General features: G+C 41.6%; 1 protein-coding gene across 1 annotated transcript; it reads left to right on the top strand.

The window, feature by feature from the left end:
• Window positions 1-5,630: 5,630 nt before the first annotated feature.
• LOC133109386 (SAM pointed domain-containing Ets transcription factor-like) lies at window positions 5,631-16,613 on the top strand. The gene is made up of 7 exons (XM_061218709.1): window positions 5,631-5,683; window positions 9,324-9,512; window positions 13,122-13,537; window positions 14,126-14,323; window positions 15,041-15,088; window positions 15,440-15,574; window positions 16,435-16,613. The coding sequence occupies exons 1-7, from the start codon at window positions 5,631-5,633 to the stop codon at window positions 16,611-16,613; spliced, it is 1,218 nt and encodes a 405-aa protein (XP_061074693.1).
• The last annotated feature ends 1,595 nt before the right edge of the window (window positions 16,614-18,208 follow it).

Raw genomic sequence — 18,208 nt, 5'->3', positions numbered from 1 at the left:
TCATAAAACATTACAGCCTCTGTGCTAGCCTAAGGCTGCTTTAAGTTACCTGCACCTTATCATTCAGTCGTAAAGACACAAAACGATGAATGAATATTGCAGATAAAAAGCCCTGTGGACCATCTGTGCATTCTCACCACCATACTCAGTGTGAAGGCCTAAAAAAACAACATCCCAATGAGGCCTGCTAACTTCAGAAATTATCGGGGGAAACTGTCACCAGGCCATGACTAAGAAATCCTTACGTTCCCACTATCTATCTGACAGTAAATCTACCTGACATTTTTACAACCAAGTTAAACTACACCGCCTGCAGTGCTAAGACAACTTATGGGCTCATGGCCTCAGATGTAACGTTCAGTAACATTTAACTCCAGAATATGTGTTCTGCATAAATACAGTGAGTCACATGAACTTTTCTGTACATTAAATATTGTTTCATTCCTTGTACAGTGTGTCAGCTCCGCTGTACGTGCTGTGGAGGCTCTGTTTTCCTGTGCTGAAACAGCCAGAGGCTGTCTTTCAGAGCAGTGGGCTCTGTTCAGGGAATACCTGAGATAATTGTGGGTTAATCAAATAAGGGGCACCCAGATGTGAAGCCCTGAGACAGGATTCAGGATCTTACTGTTTGCCGTTTGTGTTCCAGTTACTCCAAATGAAAAAAAAATTATCAATGCAAGAGAAATTATGTATTGCAATATACTGTACAATATTCTGGGTCCAGATATAATTCTGCCCCAGTAAATAAAGGATTGCCCCAGTATACTCCATGTCACAGTGTACTTGCTTTTTAAGCTTTTGAAAATATGGTGTATGTTCAGGTACATCACATTACATTACAGTCATTTGGCAGAAGCTCTTACCCAGAGCGACGTACAATAAATTACATGCTGACAGTGAATGGTCATATATTCACAGATGACAGAACTTGAAAGAGTTGCCTTTTAAGACTTGTCACAGTGTGCTATACCCACAACCCACGCAGTTGGAGAGGGAGTACAAGCTTGAACACAAAAGAATGCTTCCCACATATGTTTGTGAGCAATATTTTTTTTTGTTTGCTTTATTTATTTTTTCCAAAGTGTCTGTGCTGCGCTACCCTACTAACAGCCAGTGATTAATTATCTGGTCTTAAACATAACAATCATATATATACTCATGAGCACTTTATTAGGTATTTATTAGACTTACTTCTACTGTCTATCTACTTAGAGTTATTTATGCGTTGTGTGTTCAAAGATGCTCTTCTGCATACCACTGTTGTAATGCCTGGTTATTTGTGTTACTGTAAGCTTTGACCAGTCTGACCATTCTCCTCTGATGTCTCTCATAAACAAGGAGTTTCTATCTGCAGGACTGCTGCTCACTGGATTTTCTTCTGGTTTTTTTGCACAATTTTTTGCAAGTGAATTGTTGTGCATTGCACTATTTTTGTGCGTGAAAATTCCTGGAGATCAGCAGTTTCTGAGATACTCAAACCACCCTGTCTGGCACCAACAATCATTCCACGGTCAAAGTCACTAAGATCATATTTTTTCCCCATTCTGATGGTTGATGTGAACAGTAACTGAAACTCCTGACCTGTATCTACATGATTGTATGCATTGCACTGCTGCCACATTACATTGCATGTAATTTGGATCGAACCATGACCTTTCAGGTCCCACTGTGCCCTAAAATTGCCTGATTAGATAATCGCATGAATATCTAGATGTAATAAAGTAAAAATGTTCCTAATAAAGTGCTCGGTGAGTGTATGTTACTATGCTGAAACATTGAATGTGGGCACAAATGCAAACAGTTTTTTGTACTATGACTTTTATTAATATTTTTAGGAGCATATACTACTATGCAAAAGTCTTAGGCACCTGTATAACATTCTGTACAGATAAGATTCTTTCAAAAATAATTCAATGACAGGTCATAAATAAACATATACATACATATATATATATATATTTTTTTTTTTTTACATTACATTTGAGTAATTTGGCAGAATAGTTAAAAACTAATCAATATTTTTTACTGCCCTTCGACATTAAAACTGCTTCACTTCTCTGAGATAGCCAACGCTGTTCAGCTGTTCTATAAGACAATCCGCAAGGGGATGTTGGAGAACTTGCCACAGTTCTACAGACTTTGGTTGGCTCTTTGCTTCTGATCTCAGGCAGCCTTGATCAAGTTTTTATATAAAATATTGTCAATTGCTTATCTTTTATACTAAAGTCTAGGGTGCCTAAGACTTTTGCACAGTACTGTATGTAGATTTGCTCATGAGTAATTCGAAAAAACATAAATTAACATATTAGTTAGAACACTTAGGTTTTTCAAATGTTTGTTTTATTGATTCATTATTTTAAAAAACATTTTGGATTTTTGGCTATTTTCCCACATAAATTACCCCATTATTATTATTATTATTATTATTATTATTATTATTATTATTATTATTATTGTTGTTGTTGTTATTATTATTATTATTATTATTATTATTATTATTTTATTTATTTTATTTTTTTTGCAATGATGATATCACTAACATGAGAGTTCTTCCTTTCCACTGTCAACTTAGACATGCACTTGACAAAACCCATTTTATACTATTGGCTGAAAGAAAAGTTATCCTTTTTATGTGTGTGCCTTCCCTTTTAAGACATGATATAGTGCTATATAACTAGCCAGGAAGTTTCTCATTGCCACTGTTGCCCTAGCTTTAGTGTGTGTGTGTGGGGGGGGGGGGGGGGGGGCTTGGATCTCTTTAAGGCTGCTTTGGGACCAGGCCCTTTGTAAAAAACACTATACAAATAAAATGGAATTGCATTGAACTGAGCCATGGGGGGTGGGGGGAGGACATTCCAGACACCATTACAGACGTCATCTTCAGCAGAGCTTATCAGCCAGTGCCCGGTGTGCCACATACACCCTGAGCAGACACAGCAGGCAGACAAGCCCACAGCCAGGCCTTGCCATATGGTGGATGGGGTGTTGTGCAAGCCTCTGGATGATTATGAGGATTACATCTGTTTTCAGGAATCACTATGGGTGTGAGATGTGCTAGTAAGTATACAAGGCCAGATACGCATGCACACACACACACACACACACATACACACAGACATACTGTATATACATACACACACATGCATGCACACACACATACTGTATATACATACACACACATGCATGCACACAAACACACACACACACACACACATACTGTATATACATACACACGCATGCACACACACACATACTGTATATACATACACACACATGCACGCACACAAACACACACACACACACACACATACTGTAGATACATACACACACATGCACGCACACAAACACACACACACATACTGTATAAACATACACACACATGCACAAACACGGACACACACACACACACACATACCGTATATACATACCCACACACATGCACACACACGCACACACACACACGCACACACACACACACACGTTGTCTAGATATGTTAGCATATCTAGACAATGCACCAGCCCACTCCCACCCCATTTGGAGGTCAACAAATTAATCAAATGAACAGGTGACAGGTGTTTAGGTGTGTGACCTCCGTAGCCTCACATTGTAAATAGCTGTACAGTTAGCTTCTTCTTGTATTGGGGGGCTTGCATTTGGATGGTAATTAGCACCTGGAGCAGTGTGCTGAATTTGTGGTTTAATTACTATCATTATACAGATTAGTGAAGCAGACACCTGTCATTGAGCCGGTTTTCACCCAGATGTCCTCCTTCCTTCACAGCCTCATGCTGGTAGCATATTGGTTTTCATGTAAAAACATTTTTCATACAACACCAATATATTCTATTCTTAAATCTTATTGGCTCAGATTGTATAATTTATGTCATATGAATGTATTTAAAAATAAAAAATATATTATTTTCAAAAAAATCCTAAACTGGTAGCCAAGGAGAACTGCAAGGATAAATATAATAGATATAAAATAGATTTATTTATACATAATCCATGGGCAAATGGCAAAAAGCAATGGTAAAACATATAATACATATAAATATGAACAGATATCTGAAATAATAAATGTATTTACACATAATCTGTGCGCAAACAGAAATTTGTAACAACAGCGATTATGGTTAGGGTTACGGGTACAATATAACATTAACAATCTTAACTGAGCATAGAGACACAAAAACATTTTGTATGCGCGTGTTGCAGCGCCTCAGTTTTGGTTAAAGTACAGTTAACAATTATTACAAATATCATTAATATACAGCCAGTGAGCACTTTATCAGATAGATGTGGCCAACAGCTTATTAATGCAAATATTTGATCAGCCAATCATGTGGCAGCAACTAAATGCAGACATGGCCAAGAGGTTCAGAAGTTTTTCAGACCAAATGTCAGAATGGGGAAGAAATGTGATCTAAGGGACTTTGACTGTGGAATGATTGTTGGTGTCAGGTAGGGTGGTTTGAATATCTCAGAAACTGCTGATTTTCACGCATAACAGTCTCTAGAGTTTGCAGAGAATGGTGTGAAAAACCAAAAAAATCCAGTAAGCAGCAGTTCTGTGGACAAAAACAGGTTGTTAAGGAGAGAACTCAGAGAAGAAAGGCCAGACTGGTCAAAGCTGACAGTAATGCAAATAACCACACATTACAACAGTGGTATGAACCTGGATCTTCCACCTCTGCTTGCTTCATTTTTAGGTTCATGAAACATGACATCCCAGTGGGAAACAGCCGGGAATATTGACAGACTTGTGGTTAAAAATCAAAGCTATGGAATGCTATGGAATGGTAAATGGTAAATGGTAAATGGCAGGCATTTATATAGCGCCTTTATCCAAAGCGCTGTACAATTGATGCTTCTCCATTCACCCATTCATACACACACACACACCAACGGCAATTGGCTGCCATGCAAGGCCCCGACCAGCTCGTCAGGAGCATTTAGGGGTTAGGTGTCTCGCTCAGGGACACTTCGACACAGCCCGGGCAGGGGATCAAACCGGCAACCCTCCAACTGCCAGACGACTGCTCTTACTGCCTGAGCCATGTCGCCCATGGCCAATATGCATGTTTGTTCTGTCTATGAAACAGGGATGTTCCTTGAGGCAGGTTGATGTAAGGTTTGGACCCCGTTCAAGAATTCACGAATGTGAGTAGAATAAAGCAAAGAATTAATAATAAAAATATCTGCCTCTAGGAAACCATATGCCATGTAGCAATCTGTCATATTGAAATCCAATCCTGATCAGAGGGGCATACAAGTGCTATCATTTTCAGGATGTCTATTTCATATGAGGATTGAGGTAGAGATCAGACGATAAAACGTGAGCCAGGCAGAGTGGTAATAATGCTCAAATATACCAAAACATCCCTGGGGTGTCAATCATAGATGTGCTAGAGTATTAAACAACTGGTCATACATTCATTTTGCTCTACTCAAAGAGTACATCAAAGTTTTTCATAACTTACTGGAAAAAGTTGCATCAAAGACATACCATTCAGAGGTATCTATCCATGTTCATGCTGGCTGCTCTTTGCTGTCCACAGAAATTCCTGCTTGTTTCTAATCATTTTTTCACTGGTCAAATGTTATGATGTCTGTCCGATGACTGTACAAAATGGATGGTTTGAATGCAGCAGAATTCATGAAGACACCACATTTTAAAGAAAGGTGAGTGAAGAACAATCTATCATATCCTACACAGCTGCAAAAATAGAATAACTGCAAATTCACATTTTTTTGCATTAATAAAGAAAATAATTAAATAATAATAATAATAATAATAATAATAATAATAATAATAATATTATTATTATAATAATAATGTTATTTCCTGAGCACTTTTCTCACCTCACACTTTTCTGCTGAAATGTCACCTACTTCTTCTGGGCACACAGGATTGAAAGGGCACTGAATCCCCGATCCTTTTCAGCCATTACTACTGCCTCTTTCACAATGTCCATGGCCGCGCATCTGATGATTACTTCACACCATTGTTCAAACAAAACGTTCCTGCTTGTAGGTAAGTTCAAGACCACACCTGTCCAAGGCAGAAGACCCACACTGCAGTTTGGACTGAGTAACAAAAAGAGCTGCTGGGCGTCACACTTTAAAATAAGGTTCATGAATTGGCATAAACAAATGTATGTGTTAACTTGAATTAATGATGGACAAATAAATTAATCAAGCATGGTATTTACTTTTCAGTTGTTAATGCATTTGTTAACAACTAACTAACATATTTGTTACAATATATGTAGCAAACCATAGGATGAACTTATAATTATCAACCATTAACAAATACATGAACTGTCTTTTTCATTTTTCTGTCCCAATATGAATTGGGAATGACTAATATAGTTCTTAATGTGAATTAATGATGTACACTTATTTTAACAGAGCTGTACAGATTTAACATTAGTTCATGCCAATTCATAGAACCTTATTGTAAAGTGTTACCCATTTGGGTTTCTTGGTTACCAAGCTTTACCAAGACAACAAGACAGGAACCTGACCTGAACAACAACTTAAAACTCAAGGTAGCCATGTGAAGACATTACCTTCAAGTGCAAACAATTCCCCTTGTTCTTTCCCACATGTGATTATTTACAAAGAAGACTTTTCTTGTGATGTCTTAGAACTATGCTGATACCACATTTTTGTATTCCCTAGAGTAACACTTGTGTTCTCTTTTACTGTATGACACTTTTACATAAGAGTGTCTACATATTTCTGATTTTTAAGCAAACACTGCTAAAGCCAAAAATTATGTAAATAATTATTCTTGTAATAATAAACAAGTATTCTAGTGTTATATTGAGAATTGAAATATAAAATATAAAATATTATTTATTTTAGAAGCTTAAAACAAGGTAATAGTTCTTACTTACAGTGAGAGAACAAGATAAGGCTAAAACATTTACAACCATTTCTTTGCAGTGAAAGCAGGCAGGACATCAGTTGGAGTGGGCCTTTAAACAATTTCCATTATTTGTTTTACTGGGGAAAAATACACCACAAAAAGTCTGGATTAAACATGTTTTAGTAAGAAAAATGTAGTATGCAAATATATCAGTTGAATTGCTTTTGATGTTATTCAGTGTCAGCATTTCAGGACGGTAATTCTCTACACTTCACAAGGCAGCTGAGAGGTTAGTGGACATCTATCATGTATATATTTGCATGGCAGTTACTGAATGCAGGAAAGATGGTTTTATTACATGACATTCTTGTGAGCATTTTGAGCATCTTGGTGTAGAGGGTTAATTTTAGCAAATGAGTCATTTGTTTGAATGAATGAGTCACAAAACAACCATGAATTCAGAATCATCATCTGGCATCTCCTCCTCAAACCCCTTTCGGCCATAGTACTTTGCTTATTGTAGTTTTCATGATTACAGTCAGGCTCACTTCATATGTGCAAGTTCCAGGCTCTTTGTACAAATCTGGTTTAAGTGACAATTTATTGGCAGGCACATGAGATAAAATAACTCTAAAATCTAGCTTAAATGATCATTTCAACAAGATAATAATGCAAAGCATGAACTGAAAATCATTATTCTTCACTCTCTAACTTCAAGTTTATGTATACATTACCCTCCATAATATTTGCGACAAACACAGACATATTTTTTCTTGAATTGACTTTGTTCTCTCCAGAGTACAGGGCCATATCTGTAATCAAACGACTCACGTGTGGTTAAAGCACAGATTCTCAGCTTTTATTAATGGGTATGTTTATATGTTTTGGTTTCAAATTGGCTGATTAAACATTACAGCACTTTTGAAATACATATTTGCATCTTCATTTGCATTACCAGTTTTCAATCAGGGAGGAACATTTCCTCAAACCTTGTTTTCTGTGTTGCACAGCTCTGAGTGTTCAGCTTTTGACCTTTCTGAACACCAGGACATAACTGCCGAAGGACATGTTCTTGTCAGGTTAATTGACTACCTTCCATAAAAGTTACATATCAGCTTTTTTCATCATTAATTGCAAATAGATTTTTAGTAAAAAATAAACCAAATACTAAATCACTACTCAAACACAAGCCCTTTTTCTATGACATAATTATATAGCTACAACATGATGTGGATCAGAAAGTTATTATGACAATGCTAATGGAAAGTGAGTTAAATCGATATACTGTTCACTAATTTTGATAGCTAGTGGTAGATTAGAGTAGATCCTAATTTGATTTGGTGTAATTCTTCTGTGGAAGATTTTCATTGAAAGAACATAAATATCTGTTGCAATATATAACATATAAGAACATATCAACTATAAATAATATATTTAACATATGATCTGTTCTGATTAGTTCACATTATGAGATATGATGTTTAGTAAATATTTTATATCAAGCTCTATATTATCTTCATGAAAGAGCTGTGTGATTTACATTATTTAAATCTCAGATCCATAGGCATTTTGGTATTGAGTAATTGCTTTTGAAAAATCACAGGATCACTATTTCACAGTACAAATTTGATAGCCAAATATGTACTGAATGTTTGAATTTGAGTGTGAATCACAAAAGGCAAATCATATTTAAAACATCAGCTCCAGGTAAAAAAAAAAAAAACTGCATCTGGTGGGAAATAGAATCTGTGATATTATCACAGTCGGGGCCAATGTTAATTTCAATAAATTGAAATTCACCTCAAATGAAAAATGTCAATGGACTTTAATGTCATTTCCTGAACTGAGTGAATTAAAGACCCCTACTAAATATGATTCCACTTCTTTCAGCACAGTTAAAAAAAGTGTAAATCTTATTTATAAATTGAATATCAGAATACTACAGTGAATGAACTGTGAGTGAGGCCTTTTTGCCCAGAGGATCTTATGCATTTACAGCCCCCTGCTTTACGAACAGCTGTGACACTTAGCAGGGCCAGACAGTGTCCCTGTACTGGCGTCGGTGTGCTTTCTATGGGGGAGGGGGAAGGAGCAGGCGGACTAAGTTTCTCAAACTCTTCCTTGGAAGGAAGGGCCCCAAACAGACATCGTTTACACAGGTAAATAAGGCTCCGTTATAAATACGAGTCATAGTCAAATGGTGCTGCCATTCCTTTACAAGCACACACACACACACACACAGTCTCTTATGGGCACACACCCTTTGCAGGCACACACATCCTGAAGTTGGCTGAAGAATATTTTTTACTGATAGAGTTTGGGGAAAGTAGTCAGCCAGCTGCCAGTCATTAAGTGCACCTCATACTTTTCTGTGAGAAGATTAAGGACAGGCGAAGTTCTGCAAATCTTCCAGGACCCGGAACTTTCCTGGCCTTTCCTGAATCCCAGCTGCATCCCCACACTGAGGAGATCTGCACCCAGTTTTGGGGAGACACAGTGCTGCACCCCGGCCCTTCTGCTGAGGACGGTGACGTGGTGTGAGGGTGCTTTTCTGTACCTCAGTGACATCCACGCTTCCACTGTGACAGATCCACTCCAGGCAGCACGAGCACAGCAGCGGAACTCACCTGAGCTCAGGTAAGGGAGGATGTGGCCTCTTCACTCTGACTGCCAACGCCAGGCTCAAGGATGGAGCTGTGCACTGGAATCCGCTTTACAGATATACACATATAAGACAGTGTACATGAGATCTCAGGATTCCATTTGAAGTTGAAATCACACCGGCCGATATACTGGATGCAGCGGGTGGGTGTTTGTAGTGTATGGAAGGAATGTTTCAGAGCGCTGTTGGTTCAAAACCCGGGTGAGATGGTGTTGATGTGCATGTGTAAAAAGTAAAAATCGCTCTGGGTAAATTAGTAATATCGGTAACAACAGTAACAACAAGATGAATAATCCTAAGAACATGGTGAGTGAATGGCATACAGGTACATATTTGACTCTTTGCCTGGCAGTTTTATTGTATTCAATGTGCTCTTTCATCTAAGTTCAAGGGTCACACTGTACAGTACAATAAGGTTATATGAACGTAGTAATGACTAATTGTAGTTATTGACATTAATTAATGGTGTACAATTACATGAATTAAGCATGAAATTCACTTTTCATAACTTAATGTATTTGTTAACTACTAATTAATGTATTTGTTACATATTAGTTAGATTAGTTAGAATAGTTATACATAAGCAAACCATAGGATAAATTTAAAATTAGTCAACCATGAAGAAAAACATTGTTTTTTATTTTTTATTCCAATAGGAAATCGCATTAACTAATGACATTGTTAATATGAATTAATGATGATTACTGATGTCCATTAACAAAACTGTGCCGATTAACTTCTCAATAGTTAATGCCAATTCATGTATGTAACCTTATTGTAAAGTTGTAAACGGTTACCTGCTCAAGGTTATAGTGCAAAACATGCAGTCCTGAGCCAGTCAATTTAAAGATTTCCTCTTTTATCTGATCACGGTGAATGTAGGTGCGATCAGATTGTATCCGTAGAACAAGTTACACTAAATTAAGATTCATGTTTCTCACTGTAATTCACATTCAGGTTCAGCACAATATTCAAAACAGACCATGTCGTTCCCCAGCTGTGGCCTTGGGGTTAATACGTGTAGAGGAAACAACCAGGTTCATGTTTTACAGGAAGATCAATCTCACCTGACAGATCTTGGCTGCTTTCCAAGCAAAGAGCAACGCTGGGTTTCTGAAAGCAGCCTAGCCCCCCCCCCCCCCCCCCCCCCCCCCCCCCCCCCCCCGAATCTATCCTGGTGCTTCTGTTGGGGCCCAGTGTATTGCAAGCAGTTACAGTGTGCAGGTCAGGGTGCACATTAGATGGCATCTTCCACTTGGTCAAGACATGACAATTAATCAATATGACTAATGAATGTGTCTTGAATGTCACATTTGCTAAATCAACCTGCAGACACACACATACCCATGCACACACACACACACACACACACACACTCACTCACACCTGCCCACACACTGTCTTTCTCTTTCTCTCTCTCAATCTCTCTCTACTCATTGCAGGTTATGTTATGGTTTTATGTTTTGATTGCTGCTCTGGTTCATAATCTTAGACAAACACTCAATGAATCAATGAATTACATATATCTTTACAATGCGAAATGAATTTACACTGAACACCTGGTCAGTAAAATGTAACATGTCTTTGTGCCAGCATCACAGAAAGAATACCCCTAATTCATACTGGACACTGTGATACAAGAATTGACTTTTACTCATATTTGTCATGTCAAAAGAAAAAAATGATTCTTCCTGAATAATAGTACGATGTTCCATTGATGTATTTATTCCTATATTAAGTTCAGATATTTTGAAATACCAGGCAGCTATATTACAACAAATGCCTGTTTCCATAGTCCCTGTGAAGACACAAAATCTCATTGCAGGCCTAGAAGTTAAACACCAGGCAAACAATTGTGCCTAGCTGTGTGTACACTCACAACGTTAACTCTTAAATCAAATAAGTGAATGTTTCTTTGGAATGAAAGTGGAGGAGATGGGGGGGGGGGTGTGTGTGTGAAGGGTTTGGTTTGGGTTTTAATACCCAAGTTTCAATCTTCTGTTTGGATCTCCATAGAATTTCTGGGAAAATTCCCACCAAATCTCCTAATCAATTAAGAATAATAAGTTCCATCAAACTGCCAGTACTACAAACCAGTAGGCTTTGTCCTGAAAGGTATGCACCAGAAGCCTATACCATTGTCAGTTGTCAGTGTTCATAACCCCTTATCAAAACCCCTTTTCCAAACTTTCCAAACCAACCACACACAGCCATATACAGCCATTCAGAACCATTCTACACCCCTCTCCAATTAGAGAGAGACTATAATTATAAAATTGAGCAGGTTCCTCCCGGTTTATAACTGTAGTAACTGCCTGAACACTAATTAAAGGGCATTCTGCTGGTTACCAGGGTAACCACTTTCCCCAAACCCCTATCCCCCAATCCCCACACTGTCCACCTCCTGAGCCTGACCCCAGCAGGGGAGCAGACCACACCCCACTTACTTTGAAGCCTCTTTCCTCTTGTGAAGTGTAGCCCAAGTCATTTACAGATCAGGCAAGAGCTTAATCCTTTGCCTGGAAGGTCTGTTTGGCTCTTTTTTCTCTCTCTTCGGCAAGCTCCCCAAGCCTTTAGGAAAAAACTAATATGAGTGTATTTGCTGGACTAACGGGTTTAGCTTAGCGCAAGCTGTTACTAGACCACAGGGTATATAACTAGCATGCATGCACGCATGCACACACACACACACACACACACACACACACACACCACAGACACACACACACACATACACACACACTGGAAAGTGGGATAGGAGGGGGTGGGGATGGGTGACGGGGTGAGTTAAAGGTATGTAGGGAAGGGGGGTCAGTTACAGGTATGTAGTCATTTGCATAAATTAGGGGGGGGGGGGGTCTATTTTGAAGTGCCATTCAAGGCTCTCCAATCATAAATGAATCAGTAAAACCCGAAAAACTAAATCTGTCCAGTGTGATGGATAAAAGTGTGATTTTGTGGACAGAAAGACTGATGTCCTGCAATGCATTTTTACTGGGAGCCATCAGCTGTATGACATACCACAGCGGTGTGTTGAGGAAGTGGTTGAATTGTCTGAGGTAGAGAAATAAAGGGAGCATTTCAACTTGCAAATAATGTGTCATCTCTTATATTGCTCAACAATAGTCTGCAACAAACCCAAAACGTAAATGATTAACTTCTGGTTGAATATAATTCATTATACAAACATTAGTTCCGACCTCGGATTGTGATTGGTTGAGAGACATTCAAAGGAGTAACATTATTACATGATAAGTCACTCCTAACTTGGCAAAACCAAACCTCATAACACTTCTGATAATAAAATGTTCTTTATGGTTGTTTTTTTTTTATAAACTTGGTAAAATGTTATATAACTGCAATAATACACTCAAAATCGTGACTTACAGTCAGATATTGTCACTGCTGTGCTGCGTTCGAAGGCATGAGACTAAAGGACTAGACCAGTACAGCACTGACAATATATCATGCTAAGTCATGACTTGGAGAGTATTATTGCATAATCAAATTACTGACTGGATTGGCATGTTAATCCTCCTGAGTGTTTAACCCGCTGCTGCATCTGCTCTTGTTCCCCCTAACAGAGGGTCCCGGGTCATGGGGAACCTGGATGGGGGCAGTGCCTCGCACCCCTCCTTCTTCGTCCTGGATGAGGGGGACACTAAACCCCCCCGGAACCTGCCCTCCGGCTCCCCAGAGCGCCCCATGCAGGGCGTCTACCTGTCCTGCTTAGACACGCTGATCAGCGAAGACGTGGCCTGGCTGCTGAAGCCGGCAGCGGCCCCCCACGGCCCCCCGGCGGGGCCCGAGCAGTGCCCCATCATCGACAGCCAGGTGCTGTCTCCCCCCCAGGCGCTGTCCCTGCCCCACGCCCACACCCTGAGCCCTGGCCTGGAGGAGCAGGTGGAGGAGGGCTCTCTGGAGCAGGTGCAGAGCCTGGTGGTGGGGGAGGTGATGAAGGACATCGAGACGGCCTGCAAGCTGCTCAACATCACAGCAGGTGCAGTACCGCTATGCCGCCTGCTAGGGGGCACTGCCACTTCAATGCTGTTGCGCATTTGACTAAGTCGCCAACCAAAAAACTAAAAATAAATCAATCTTAACAAGTGTTTTAGTCTTAGAGTTAGGCTTAATAAATCTTACATTTATTTCTAAAATAATAATTTGCCATAGACAATTACAGAAAACAATTAGTTAATCTGGCTGATCAATCATTTAAGGTGTAAGATCACAAATATATGATCAGAATGTTCTTAACTGAACATTCAAATTCTGATGTACTGTAGCAATCATTATAGGTGACTGACAGCACTGCCGTTCTAGAACTGAATTTGAGAAGACATTCTAAAAAACCAACTAAAGGATTAAAGGACAGAAGTTAATAAAGTCCAGGGCCCTGTTTCACAAAGCAGAATTACTGTGTTAGCTGAACAAGTGCAGCGAGTAAAATTCTCCTAAACCTGGAACATGGCTAAACAGAGCCGTTCCGGGTTTCACACAGCTAAACTCAGTAACTGTGCTTTGCGGAACGCCCCCCTGGGTCGGTGAATGCGGGAGTGTACTGAACGTTCCCGTTTCCCTGCTGAAGATCCCGTGGAGTGGAGCGCGGGGAACGTTCAGAAGTGGATGTTGTGGACGGAGCACCTGTATCGGCTGCCCCAGGTGGGGGGGGCCTTTCGCGAGCTCAGCGGGAGGGATCTGTGCGGCATGACCGAGGAGGACTTCCGCCAGCGCAGTGCCCAGAGCGGGGACGTCCTGCACGCGCACCTGGACATCTGGAAGTCAGGTACGGAGAGCTCTGGGGGGGTTGCAGGCTCAAATCCCAGGGCAGGCGTGTCCAGCCTTAACCGAAAAAGGCCCAGTGTGGGGGCAAGGCTTTAGCCCAGCACACCTGGATCGCCTGATTCTTGATTGAAGACCATGTTTAGTTAATTAGATGAATCAGCTTGTGGTCCAGGGCTAAAACAAGCAGCTGCACCCACACTGGCCCTTTTGGGATTAGACTGGACAGCCTGCTTCAGCCCATTCAGAGACTGGCTGATGGGCTTCAGTTTGCATCCTTATCCTTACTGTGGCCCCACCAGCCCGGGGGAGAAGGAGACTGTGGTAGCACAGTCACAACTGTGTTTCAATTGGACCGGGAACTGGGGAAATGTCTGTGAATGTAAGGACATCAGTTAAACTGCTAAAATGCTAACACACCTCATTATGGAGGGTAAGATGTGGTGTTGGTGAGACACAGATTTATAGTCATATCAGCCCTCATATTCAGCAGACCTGGGTCACATGTGTAATTGTTTTGGATTAAAATTATTTTTGACACTTAACTGTGCTTGTCTGGTATACTGGAACCAATAAAAGTGCAAAGTGCAAACTCCACCTTTTGGTCCTCTTGGTTGGCTCAATTACACAAGGCAAGATCTAGTCTTAGTTAATAACTATTCAAATCCAAAATACTTGTGTATTTGTTAGTTTCTCACTCCCATTCTTTCTCCTTCTTTAGCTGCCTGGATGAAAGCACGGTGTACGTCGGAAGTCAGCAAAATTACTGGTAAATTGTCCCTTTCCGTTAAATGTCACAAATCAAAACCCAGGAGCTGACAGAAATATGAATCATACAGTGTGGTGGTCACTGCCCTCCTTTGAACGATGTGACCATCCTCACCTTTATCTTCAGTCCCATCAATTAATATGAGAGGTTTTATATGAGAAGTTTAATATGTTCTAAATAATGATTTTATGTTCCAGAAAGTGAGGTTTCTCGATAAATTAATCCTGAAGTAAATAACTGTCCTTCCATGTATTTTCTTAGTTCCGGCTACAGTTTTGTATTATTATTTTAAATGCAAAATATTGTTGTGCTAAGTGAGAATGAATAAATAAGTTCCTATTGGTTGTGCAGAACGGGAGGAGCTGTGGGCGGAGGCAGACTCCTCCTGCTCAGGGCAGCCCATCCACCTGTGGCAGTTTCTCCGTGAGCTGCTGCTGAAGCCCCAGTCCTACGGCCGCTGCATCCGCTGGCTCCACAAGGAGAAAGGTGGGGAGAGAGGAGGGGTGGGGTAGGGGTGGGGAGAGAGGGTGCGTGGGGTAGGGGTGGGGAGAGAGGGTGTGTGGGGTAGGGGTGGGGAGAGAGGAGGTGTGGGGTAGGGGTGGGGAGAGAGGTGGGGTGGGGTAGGGGTGGGGAGAGAGGAGGGGTGGGGTAGGGGTGGGGAGAGAGGGTGTGTGGGGTAGGGGTGGGGAGAGAGGGTGCGTGAGGTAAGGGTGGGGAGAGAGGGTGTGTGGGGTAAGGGTGGGGAGAGAGGGTGTGTGGGGTAGGGGTGGGGAGAGAGGGTGTGTGGGGTAGGGGTGGGGAGAGAGGGTGTGTGGGGTAGGGGTGGGGAGAGAGGGTGTGTGGGGTAAGGGTGGGGAGAGAGGAGGGATGGGGTAGGGGTGGGGAGAGAGGGTGCGTGGGGTAGGGGTGGGGAGAGAGGAGGGGTGGGGTAGGGGTGGGGAGAGAGGGTGCGTGGGGTAAGGGTGGGGAGAGAGGAGGGGTGGGGTAGGGGTGGGGAGAGAGGGTGCGTGGGGTAAGGGTGGGGAGAGAGGAGGGGTGGGGTAAGGGTGGGGAGAGAGGAGGGGTGGGGTAGGGACAGGGGGTGGGGAGAAAGGAGGGGTGGGGTAGGGATGGAGACAGAGGAAGGACAGGGACTGGCAAGTTGCTTGACTGGGACCTGGAAGGTTGGTGGCCCCTTGAGCAAGGCCCTTAACCCCACATTGCTCCGGGGGGATTGATACAGGCCCCGGCTTGCTTTTTGGGGATTCAGGCCAATTTCCTGGCCAATGATCCCTCCATTTCTCTGTAGAGCATTTTTGTGGCACTCACTGCAGGGAGCAATAACCCATGATCTCCACCCCCTGCAGGAATCTTTAAGATCGAGGACTCGGCTCACGTCGCCCGGCTCTGGGGCCTGAGGAAGAACCGGCCGGCCATGAACTACGACAAGCTGAGCCGCTCCATCCGCCAGTACTACAAGAAGGGCATCATCCGCAAGCCCTTGGTGTCCCAGAGACTGGTGTACCAGTTCGTACACCCCGTATGAGGAGCAGAGGATCATGGGAAGGGGCCGGAGCTGTGAAGAGGCTTCCCCAAACTCCCGTCCCCTCAGGGAAACAAACATAAAGACACGAGAAAGCGCATACCCTCCTCGGCTGGCTCCGGTGGGGCACACACTCACGCTGAGAAAAACCCAGTGGCCATTTTAGAGCTGATCGCCCCGGTGACCGGGCTGGACCTGAGCCCTTACGGCTCATACACACACTGCCTGTTGGTTGCCGTGACGCAACCAATCACACAAGAGGAGCTGGGTGGGAGGAGCCATGCTGACAGCACTATGGACAGCAAAAACAGAGAAGAGAGGTCCAAAAAAAACTATAAAGAGAGTCTCAACCTTGAGGCAAAATTGCTTCGTGCTTATGAAGACATCAGCGCTGCTTTTACAAAGTTTCTTACAATGAGTTGTCGAACCATACTTTCCTTATTGGATCCTTATTGGGTTCATATGAGTCATTGGCTAGCCTAGATTGTTGAAATAAATGGAAGGTTTATTTTGGCGCGACATAGCGTTAACACAGAAAAAAAAGCTATTCATCTCACAGTTGCCTTGAAACAGAATGTTTTCTCTGGCTTTGCTCAGAGAGGAACGGTAGACTTGCGTAGCTACACATGCACCTGGCACCCCCCGGCCTCTCATACGGCTAGGCTAGAATTAGAGCTGATAGTTCAGATTGCCATCTTTCTTCCTTCAACATCTTTGGCGAAACGACTGAAACCCGAAGTGGCGCTTCCTCCTCCCCCTCTGCTCTCTCATTTCTTGGTTTGACCACATTGTTTTTGCTTTTTTCCTTGGCATGAATGCCTTCCTATTTGGAGGGAAAGGCTTACTAAGTCCTTAACTTTTCAACCCTTGGATGGCAGGCACCTTGTTTTTGCACTGTTTGTATTATTAGCGTGATCATATACTGCATTTGTTTTTTAAAAGGGGTGGAACATAAGGCTATTTGTTTATATACAGTGTATAGAATTCATATTCTGCTTATCAACATTCAATGCTCTCATTTTTATTATTGGTTTACAATGAGTAACTCTAAATCATAATGACCCCACACATCTACTACATCCTTCCTGAAATGTAGCCGTGGATGTCCTGCTACTGTGTAGAGGTGGATCTCTCTGGCTCTTATCCAGAGAAGTAAACAGACCTGTTCACTTCCTGTTTAATTTGTATTTCTTTAAATAAACACCGCAAGCCTATTCATATTCACTGATTCACAGAACTCTGGTCTTGCTTGGCCTAAATACATTATCTGGCTATGAATGAGATGTGTGAAAGTATTCACCCCCTGATCTCTTATTCTTAAATGCATTTTTTCTCCCTTGGTAAGTACCTCATAGTCTGGAACCAAGTTCCACCCAAGTCTGTGTGACTCTTTCTCACTGAATATTTACTGTCCTGTCATAAGAAAATGTGGGAAAATCCTCTGTAGCTAAAACTAATCTAAATATAACATTGACTAAACTGCACCTCTCAGAAAATGTTTGTTTCTGTGTCACCCAGTGTATGCCAAACAGCTTGGCTGAGTTGGAGTTGTAACCTACTGTAACTAACGGGAGGTGGCCGATGCATCAAAACAATGC

The sequence above is a fragment of the Conger conger genome, chromosome 14, assembly GCF_963514075.1.
Source record: "Conger conger chromosome 14, fConCon1.1, whole genome shotgun sequence".
Lineage (NCBI taxonomy): Eukaryota > Metazoa > Chordata > Actinopteri > Anguilliformes > Congridae > Conger > Conger conger.
Note: the sequence above shows the minus strand (reverse complement) of the source record. Positions and strands in the feature narration are given on the sequence as shown.